Source organism: Sinocyclocheilus anshuiensis, unplaced genomic scaffold (assembly GCF_001515605.1).
Source record: "Sinocyclocheilus anshuiensis isolate Anshui unplaced genomic scaffold, SAMN03320099.WGS_v1.1 scaffold527, whole genome shotgun sequence".
Classification (NCBI taxonomy): domain Eukaryota; kingdom Metazoa; phylum Chordata; class Actinopteri; order Cypriniformes; family Cyprinidae; genus Sinocyclocheilus; species Sinocyclocheilus anshuiensis.
The window spans coordinates 287,620-298,495 of record NW_015548227.1 but is presented as its reverse complement, the minus strand read 5'-3'; the positions used below and the strand labels follow the sequence as shown (position 1 = coordinate 298,495).

Below are 10,876 nucleotides of genomic sequence, written 5' to 3'. Positions count from 1 at the left end.
GGCAATAAAGCTCTTTCTGATTCTGATATATATATATATATATATGAATTATTTATATTTAATTAATATATGAATTTACTTTAAAATATACATACAATATATAATGTGTTCTGCATTTATATCTACAGTATGTGTGTGTAATTAATAGTTGTATTATATATAACTGTATTAATATTTGAATCTTTAATATATGAACATATTTTAATATATACATACAATAATTAATGTATAGTTATTAATAATGAATAATATACTAATTCACACACACACATGCATTTACATACATATATATGGTAATTGTGATATATACATATATATACTGTATATATATATATATATATATATATATATATATATATAAACTCTAGTAGTATTTAATGTATTTCATATTTGTATACATATATTTGTCATTTGAAAAAGTATATTTTTATAAATGTATTTAATTTTACTGATACCATCCATCTGTCCCTCTTCTTAAAGCCCCTCTTGATTTTTCTTCAAACCACCAGCATCAGGCAAAAATAGCGCCTCGATCGCCCCTCCTCCTTTACATCCCTCCCTCTCTCTCTCTCTTCCTCTTTTCTGCATCTCCCTCACTCAGTCAGTTAGTCAGTCAGAGGAACATCAGCACAGACAGCCGCTCCGACATCCAGCTGTCCGGACGCTGATTCATTTCACCACACACCAGCTCTGGGTGTGAACTCAGAAGGGGTGTTTGGGAAATTGAAAGGCGTCCTAACAGGGCCAACAAGGACTCCATCTTCAGAGAGGTATGGCTTTGCATATTCTACAGTGTGAAGGGGTTTTGTGTTGAAATTGAATTGAAGAGTTTCTTTGTAGTTTACAGGTGGAGTTATGGACTGTTTTTAGAGATGGATGCAAACAGCTGTACTTTTAATTAATGCTTCTCCATTGATTTTGCCCATCAGTTATTCTTGATTTAGTCATTGGTTAGATTAATGCAGCTTCTTGTCTGTTGCTTTCTGTTTTTTCTAGACTAGATTGCTTGATCAAAGGCATTGCTGCATGCGAGACTATAGCTATAAGCTATAATTTTCTCTCTAAGAAAAAGAATTCTAATTTTCTTAATGCGTATATGCAAATGAGTGGTTTGGAGAGGTACTGGTCACCATGTCAAGTGATAAATGAAAATAATAAATGAAAATTTATTTAAAAGCCTAAATTTGTGACATGCGCTTCATTTAAAAATATTTTTTAAACAGTTTATCATTATTAACTGTTAAGTTTTCATGGTGTCGTTTTAATTGACAGTCTACATGGAATATTTGAACTTTAAAAAATGCAACTGACCTTTGACCTGCAAAAATGTTGTTGTTTGGTGTATGTGGGAAATACAATTCATTGATATGGACAGACGCACAAGATTTGGGAGAGACAATATATACTATGTATAATACTGCATAAATATATGTTTCATAGTATCAAAAATATGAAAAATTGGATTTAGTGCAAACAGTAGTTTAAATGCATGTCTCTAATAATGTTGTAGTGCATACACATACACACTGTCATGTATTTGTGTGTATTTATCAATATGGTTAAGAATCCAAAAGCATACTGTGTATCATTTTTGCCTTCTGCACACTGGCTGACAGCTTTAAAACTAACATCACAAGAAACTCAATATAAAAACTACTCATTTCTAGATGAGCTTGTTTTCTATGATCATTGTTTTGCCTTCAGACATCAATTGAGTCAGGAAATTAAAAATTTTACAGGAAATTTATCAGCACTTTCCAGCTTCCAAGACACAGAAAAAGTGCTGACACCAATATGAGGCAAAACACCATTTCTGAAACACGTCAGGTTTCCGCAGATTAAATACATTTTATGATGTGATGAGGTAGGAGACATCTCAAGAATGCCTCATATATAGCCCTGCTTGAATCTAACCATCATTAAAAAGTGCATATATACATTAACTGTCATGTGTTGGTTGCCTAATGTCTTCAAGTCAATATGAAATCAAATGGTCCTGTTTACTTTCTTAATACACATTCTTGGTCCTATTGTTAACGATTCATCACTGCAGGCTATTCAAAAGAAAGAAAAAAGCTTGCTCCAGTATTAGAAAATCTGGTATTTTTATGGCAAACTCGCATTCAGATTTGCATAATTCTGGTGTGTACTCTACTATGGAAGACAGTTTCCACCACGGGCTAAACAAATAACAAAATAAAATAATTGCGGCTTTTTATCTCACAATTTGGATTTTTTTCTTGCAATTCTAAGACAAAAAAGTCGGAACTGTAAGATATAAACTTTGACATTTTTCTCAGAGTTCCGAGTTGACCTTGCAATTCGGAGTCTGAATTCTGAGATAAAAAAGTCCCAATTGTCTTTCTATTTTTTTCTTATCCCGTGGCAGAATGGCCTCCGGACAATCCAATCAGTCGATGGATTAATTCAAGTCCCGCCCCCTTTCATATTGAATCCGTCATTTTATTTAAAAATACATCTTATTATCAAAATAAAATGGGTTGTGAATGATAATTCACGTTGATTTTAAAGGTGAAGTTTGTAATTTATAAACCAAACATTTAACCTCTAGATTCATCTGTGTGAGTGCAATCTTCTTAAAAGCGTTTTTATTTTTATTTAAATTCATTGGACAAAAACTATGTAGCCTATTTCGGGTCGCTTTGGAGCATTGTTTGAAATGTGTAAATATATCACTCTCTTATTCAGTAACTACACCGCTTCCACATAAAAAAAAATCGTTGTTTTTTTGGAGAAAAAAGTCGAAAACAGGATGCACTGATGCTCCACCTGTGGCTTTCTGCGCTCAGACACAATTACGCACGCACTCGGTCCTCTCCACCAACACTTCAATACTCTATTCCACAGCTCCAAGAATGGGAAAATCAGAGAGCCAAATGGATATCATGGAGAAAAGCACTAAACCGAGGAAGCATCGCTGGACTGTAGTGGAGATCGGACTGTCTGTCATTGTGCTTCTGATGAGCTGCGCTCTGGCTGGACTCATTGTGCTCTACACTTCAGCTCTGAGAGGTGGGAAACAGCCGATTTCTGCTGCAATTCCCCCCAAAAGACCCAAACATGTTCAAGATCGTTGTAATACATTAAGAAATAACCTGCATTCATTTGTTTATATCCCACGTGGAGCAGTCTCTAGAAAACCAGAAAAATATTTTTAATTAATATTAAGGAATTATATAAATTATTTATTACAATTGTGTGATAATTAGTGTTTAATTATATTTGAAAATGATTAAAATTGTTTAAAATAAATATCAATGATTTTCATAATCAATAATTAATATTACTGTTTAACACATATATAAAATATTTTTAATATTTATAAAATATTATAAATATTAATATAAATATTATATTTATTTATAATTAGTTAAATTATGTTTATTTTAATTGCTAAATTATATTTAAAATGAATATTAATGTAAATAAATAATTTATATGAGTTAACATAGTATTAAAAATAAAATGCTTAATATTAGTATTAATTATTAATATAAATGTTTATATATTTTATAATTATTATTGTTTTATAATAATTATAGAATATTTATTTATTCATAATTGAAGTGTATAGAGATATCATAAAATGATATCTCATACATTTGCACATAATTTAAAACATAAAACATAAAATTACCTACAAGAATCAGCTGATGTATCAAAAGGTTCTCACTGAACACATATCATTCTTTAAGATCTTGTATTTTTCTCTTATATTTCAGAGCGTTTTAACATCAATGAATCTTCAAAAGGTACGGTATGCTGTGAAGTTGTTCATAAATCACATTTTGTGTAGTGTGGCATATTTTATCCACATCATTCATTTCATTGTGCTGTTTTTGTTTTAAATTTGTTTTTCATTTTATGAGTTTTGTCCTGCCACAAATCCTGTATAATCACTCCATATACTGTACAATATTACATTTTTGCACATAGTATATATTATGTACAGTATATATACTACACATAAGCATTGTCATGAGTACTATTAGTGATTCAAACCAGCCAGTGTCAGGTTTGCAAAATGTGCCTAAGTTTTGATTGATAAGAGACAGATATAAGGCAACTTTGTTTCAGTAAACTGCATTATATTATTCCAGTTTTCCAGTGTTAAGCTGAAGCAGTAAGCTCTCTCTGTAGAACGCCAGTCTGCACGTGCAGTTTGAGTGGATTATGTCACATGATCTCAGTTGTGTTATTAACCTCATGAATGTTATTTATCTCACCACATCACAACAGGGCTGAAATATCGATCAAACGCTGACAGCAATGTCTGTACAACCCCACAGTGTGTCACTGCCGGTAAGACCAAACGTCTGAAAGCTTTCACTTTACACCACCTCAAAACTTCAACTGAAACTTCATGATATTCTAGATCTGAAATGATTTCTTGTTCAATGATACAGCGGCCCGACTGCTCCAGAACATGGACCCCAGCGTGGAGCCGTGCCAGAACTTCTATCAGTACGCATGCGGAGGCTGGATAGAGCGTCACGTCATTCCCGAAACCAGCTCACTTCACAGCGTATTCAATATCCTGAGAGATGAGCTGGAGATCGTACTCAAGGGTCAGTTACGTCGACTTCACGTAACCACGATGTGTATTATAGTTTTGTGTAGACATTGTTATCTGGTTGGTGCTGATCTATTATTGCACAGGAGTTCTGGAGATGGAAAGTAAGGATGACAGAGATGCCTTCAAGAAAGCCAAAACGCTCTACAGCTCATGCATGAATGAGAGTGAGTACACAATACTGTGATATACATATACTCTATATTATATAGTTGATGTTCTGATTTTTAGTATGCTGTTATGATTAGAGTTGATGTCAGAACTTTTTTACAACATTTACAAAGAAATGGCAAGTAACACACTGAATTAAAATTGAAATTTGGAAGTAGAAAGACTGAAAAAGCTACGTACTACAATAATCTTTGTTTACAACTTGCAAATATAGCATGCAAATGACATGATCAAGTTTCGCGACATTCTCCAAAACTTTACATTTGTATATGTTTGTATATTGAACTTTGAATATATTGTATTTTATAATCAATGAGTTTTATATTGCATCGTCATATTTGATTTTGCTACAAATTGGCAATGCTTTATGGGATGAGTTCAAAAGTTTAACTTTTTGCTTTTTCTTTTTCTTCAAATGGCTTGAATTAAACTTATAATGTTATAATTTATCTCGAACCTGATTGGTTGTAGGGTTATTATTATGGTTAACCAAAACTAAAACTATTATTTAATGCATCGAAACTAAACTACAAGTATTATTTAATTTAACATTTTTGTTAACTGAAATAAAGATAAAACGAAACAAAATATTAATATCAGATGAAAAACTTAAACTAAACCAAAATGATACGCTGAAGCACTAAAATTACTGGAAATAAATAACAACTAAAATTTAAACTAAAGTTGAAATAAAAATAAATGAAACCTGAATACTAATATTAAAAAGAAACACACACACAATTAATAAATACAACAAAAGAACATGACAAAATTGCAAAAAATTAAGCTAATTTTAAAAAAGCTAATTTATATTAATAAAACTCTAATAAAATATAAATAACAATCTAAGTAATAATATATAATTGTTTAATATTTGACTGAAAATGAAGGCCACCTACTAAGTTTCTGTTATGCTGTTTTTGTGTATAAATCCAATTTAGTCTCATCTCTCTGCTTCCCCCTGCAGTTCTGATTGAGCAGCGCGACTCGCAGCCTCTTCTCAGGCTCATTGACAGTATCGGCGACTGGCCCGTGGCCTCTGAGGTCTGGAACGGCACATCAGGTACTAGAGATAGCGGCAGCCATCTCTAATTCACTCTCACAGAGAATGGCAGCATCTTGGGCTTATCTAAATGGGATAAATGCAATCGCTCCAGCAGTGCTGTCGCTGGGTGTTGATAAGGCACTAGACTGATGGAAAAGTCCAGTGGTTTCACAGAGCAGATGCTGTCCCGCTCAATCTGTCATGTTTAGGGGGAGATAGAGCCGTGTCGAGGAGGGTGAGAGGATAAGAGAGTGACCCACTGTGATGCTTGGCTCTGTGGCTCATTATAGACCTTGAGAAGGAGCAGAATAATTCAACATAATAGAAGAAGATGGCTGGAGTACAATCTACATATGCAGACATCAACCTAGACACACACCTGACTGATTTAATATGTGCCTTTAAAGCAATGAATGCTGGTTGTAGACGGCAATGGAGATGTTTAACCACAACCATAACTGGTCTTTGGAAAACCATCACTCTTGTCTTATTATGCAAACTACAGGTGATTTCATGGGTAATTTTTAAGATTCACAATAAGTTTCCAGAATTTTGAATAAAAGTGAAATGAACCAGTCATGATATGCAATGCACTCAGTGCTGATTAAAGTCAGCCGAACAGCGTTTGCAAGCTTTTGACTTCCGTAATGTGATGCATTTCTGGGTGAAAAAGAAAAAGAAAAATGTGGGACCCGATTTTATCCATTGGGAATTCATTGGATAATTAAATGGAGAATGGAGCCAAAAAATAATAACCATTTAATTTGATTTTTTTTTCTTGATTAATCACATGCAGTTAGACTAGAATTGTGTATTTACACAATAAATATGATTTCATGTTGCAAGATCCCTTAAAATGCTTTGACAAATGCAATTTTCTGTCCTGTTTTAATGTATTTTCTATTTAAACAGGAAGTTGATGAAAGACATATCAAGTGGATTGTCCTCTTCAGTGAAATTAGAAAAAATGCATTTGTTCTATCAATTTTCATTTTCCTTGTCAAAGAATTAAATTGGGTAGGCCTACTTATCAATTTCATTGCATTACCATAAGCCATAAAGGAGCATATATATTTTGCTTTTTTGGTGAAAATCCAGATAAGCAGTTTCTGAAATATTCAGACCAACCTGTCTGGCACCAACAATCATTCCACATTTAAAGTCACTTAAATCACCTTTCTTCCCCATTCTGATGCTCGGTTTGAACTTCAGCAGATGATCTTGACCATGTCTACATGCCTAAACACATGGAGTTACTGCCATGTGATTGGCTGATTAGATATTCGAGTTAATGAGCAGTTGAACAGGCGTGCCTAATAAAGTGGCTAGTGAGTGTATATTGCCTCAGACATGGGTTAAAAACCACAAAATGCGTTTTTGTTTTTAAAAGTTGATTGCATCTTGACATGGCATCTTGCAGTGCAGTGCAAATGCAGTGACCTATTCAAAGGTGTCCATCTAACACAAATGCGTAGGGGAAAAAAATTACCATTTTATATTAATGATACATTGACATGGAGCTTGCAAGTGAGTCATTTCTTGCTGCGTGAAAAGAACATGACAAAATTGCAAAAAATTAAGCTAATTTTAAAAAAGCTAATTTATATTAATAAAACTCTAATAAAATATAAATAACAATCTAAGTAATAATATATAATTGTTTAATATTTGACTGAAAATGAAGGCCACCTACTAAGTTTCTGTTATGCTGTTTTTGTGTATAAATCCAATTTAGTCTCATCTCTCTGCTTCCCCCTGCAGTTCTGATTGAGCAGCGCGACTCGCAGCCTCTTCTCAGGCTCATTGACAGTATCGGCGACTGGCCCGTGGCCTCTGAGGTCTGGAACGGCACATCAGGTACTAGAGATAGCGGCAGCCATCTCTAATTCACTCTCACAGAGAATGGCAGCATCTTGGGCTTATCTAAATGGGATAAATGCAATCGCTCCAGCAGTGCTGTCGCTGGGTGTTGATAAGGCACTAGACTGATGGAAAAGTCCAGTGGTTTCACAGAGCAGATGCTGTCCCGCTCAATCTGTCATGTTTAGGGGGAGATAGAGCCGTGTCGAGGAGGGTGAGAGGATAAGAGAGTGACCCACTGTGATGCTTGGCTCTGTGGCTCATTATAGACCTTGAGAAGGAGCAGAATAATTCAACATAATAGAAGAAGATGGCTGGAGTACAATCTACATATGCAGACATCAACCTAGACACACACCTGACTGATTTAATATGTGCCTTTAAAGCAATGAATGCTGGTTGTAGACGGCAATGGAGATGTTTAACCACAACCATAACTGGTCTTTGGAAAACCATCACTCTTGTCTTATTATGCAAACTACAGGTGATTTCATGGGTAATTTTTAAGATTCACAATAAGTTTCCAGAATTTTGAATAAAAGTGAAATGAACCAGTCATGATATGCAATGCACTCAGTGCTGATTAAAGTCAGCCGAACAGCGTTTGCAAGCTTTTGACTTCCGTAATGTGATGCATTTCTGGGTGAAAAAGAAAAAGAAAAATGTGGGACCCGATTTTATCCATTGGGAATTCATTGGATAATTAAATGGAGAATGGAGCCAAAAAATAATAACCATTTAATTTGATTTTTTTTTCTTGATTAATCACATGCAGTTAGACTAGAATTGTGTATTTACACAATAAATATGATTTCATGTTGCAAGATCCCTTAAAATGCTTTGACAAATGCAATTTTCTGTCCTGTTTTAATGTATTTTCTATTTAAACAGGAAGTTGATGAAAGACATATCAAGTGGATTGTCCTCTTCAGTGAAATTAGAAAAAATGCATTTGTTCTATCAATTTTCATTTTCCTTGTCAAAGAATTAAATTGGGTAGGCCTACTTATCAATTTCATTGCATTACCATAAGCCATAAAGGAGCATATATATTTTGCTTTTTTGGTGAAAATCCAGATAAGCAGTTTCTGAAATATTCAGACCAACCTGTCTGGCACCAACAATCATTCCACATTTAAAGTCACTTAAATCACCTTTCTTCCCCATTCTGATGCTCGGTTTGAACTTCAGCAGATGATCTTGACCATGTCTACATGCCTAAACACATGGAGTTACTGCCATGTGATTGGCTGATTAGATATTCGAGTTAATGAGCAGTTGAACAGGCGTGCCTAATAAAGTGGCTAGTGAGTGTATATTGCCTCAGACATGGGTTAAAAACCACAAAATGCGTTTTTGTTTTTAAAAGTTGATTGCATCTTGACATGGCATCTTGCAGTGCAGTGCAAATGCAGTGACCTATTCAAAGGTGTCCATCTAACACAAATGCGTAGGGGAAAAAAATTACCATTTTATATTAATGATACATTGACATGGAGCTTGCAAGTGAGTCATTTCTTGCTGCGTCTCAATGTGCCTACTTGTACTACTACGCCCTTATAGTATGTACTTTTTTGGTGAGGAAAAAGTACACACTTTTGAGTGTGTAGTAAAAGAGTAGGCAAGCTTTGGGACATACTATCACGTCATACAATTGCGTCTTTAATGGACCGCTCTGTCGCATAGTACACACACCCTGTCACTGTAAACTGGCCTGTCAATCATCTTGTCACAGTTTATATCCTCCACTTTTCATTTAATTTAACTTACTACCATATCGGAGAGAAAAGTAGCAGCAAGTTGATCTGCAAGCCGCGGGTCTTCATGTGGAGAACTCCGCTCATATTTTCTGCATAATGATGCATTTAAAAGTTAACGACCAAACAGATGTTTATAAAAGTTTACATTGCTGTTGAAGATGAAATATAACACAGATAACATTAAATAAATACTTTTTTACCAGGTTAAATGTTGATTATTAGTAACTCAAACCCCTTTATCTAAACCTCTCTACTAAACTGTCAGTCGCGCACATACACCATGTTTGTAGTTTTTTAACGCTTTTTATTCATGTTTGTAGTTCTCAACCAAATCATTCATCAAAGCGCAATGGTTTCTGGGTAATATTACCCATTAGAATGTGCACGGATCCACACTTCAAAAATCGACCTGAAATAGTAGACCATCCTGGGGACTTTTGGCATACTTCTTTCAACATACTATGCTTTGGGACACACTTATTTTAATCTCACATACTATTTAGGATGGATAGTATGAACATTGAGACGCAGGGTACCTTTTTCAAACAATTCATTAAAAGAACCAACTCATTTGTTCATGAATCGGACTACACAGATTGTGCTGTATGTTATGCCGAATTCCGATTCCCAATTATGGTTGTGGATGTGGGTGGGTTTGGTCTTAATGATGCAACCAATCAGCTAGCAGCTTCAATAAGGGGGTGTGGTAATCTGGCACTGGATCAGAATGCAGGGTAACATTGCTATTTGAAAGTGATACATGAAATAGGCACATGAAAGACACGGAGACACTTGTGGTCAGTCATGTCAAAACTACTGTATGTAAACACCAACTACTCGCATCAAGAAACTTTGATTCCCTTTCATGGGAACTTCGAACTGCGTCCTCTAGGGGTCGCTATGGGGGGACGCCTCGTCGTGACCCGTGTCTGAAGCATACATTGAAAAAAAACACCAACTCGTTGGCCGGCGACAGCCATGACGTCACTACCGGTGCGACTATAGTATAAATAGGCGCCGGGAGCACACATCATTCTCTTCTTCGTCTTCATTGACTGTTTTGTTTGAAGCGTGCATTTCTGTGGTAAGAGCGATCTCTATTTATCTCATTATGGCGAGCACTAGCAAAGCATTTAAGGATGTGTGCATCCGTGTTGACGTGGGTAGGTCCTCGATGGGCACCCCCTCTGCTGGGTTCAGAAACCGGGTGCTCGACTTGCAGTGCTTATTTCACTCGTCCATATGTCCAGACGGTAAGTAAGCCGGTTTTCGGCTTTATACTTCCTGGATCATGCGGCTATAACACAGGCTTCTTCCGGGAGCCTTCGTGATCATCAGGCCCCCGGCGCGTCACTGCAAAAATTTCCTAGACGTCCGGGCTGGGGTTACGCTTTCATGCTACCCTGACTGGTCTACCGTATCTGGGTCGCCCTGAGGGGTTTTCCC

The 10,876-nt window shown here is 35.5% G+C and overlaps 1 protein-coding gene across 1 annotated transcript in view; it reads left to right on the top strand.

Annotated features, from left to right (window-relative positions):
• The first annotated feature begins 617 nt into the window (after nucleotides 1-617).
• Nucleotides 618-10,876, top strand: part of LOC107654428 (membrane metallo-endopeptidase-like 1) — a 28,509-nt gene continuing 18,250 nt past the window's right edge. Inside the window, exons 1-7 of the mRNA XM_016441476.1 lie at nucleotides 618-770; nucleotides 2,869-3,033; nucleotides 3,744-3,773; nucleotides 4,261-4,323; nucleotides 4,428-4,589; nucleotides 4,681-4,761; nucleotides 5,733-5,828. Of these exons, the coding sequence (XP_016296962.1) occupies nucleotides 2,877-3,033; nucleotides 3,744-3,773; nucleotides 4,261-4,323; nucleotides 4,428-4,589; nucleotides 4,681-4,761; nucleotides 5,733-5,828 (589 nt within the window). The 5' untranslated portion in view covers nucleotides 618-770; nucleotides 2,869-2,876. The remainder of the gene's footprint in view (nucleotides 771-2,868; nucleotides 3,034-3,743; nucleotides 3,774-4,260; nucleotides 4,324-4,427; nucleotides 4,590-4,680; nucleotides 4,762-5,732; nucleotides 5,829-10,876) is intronic.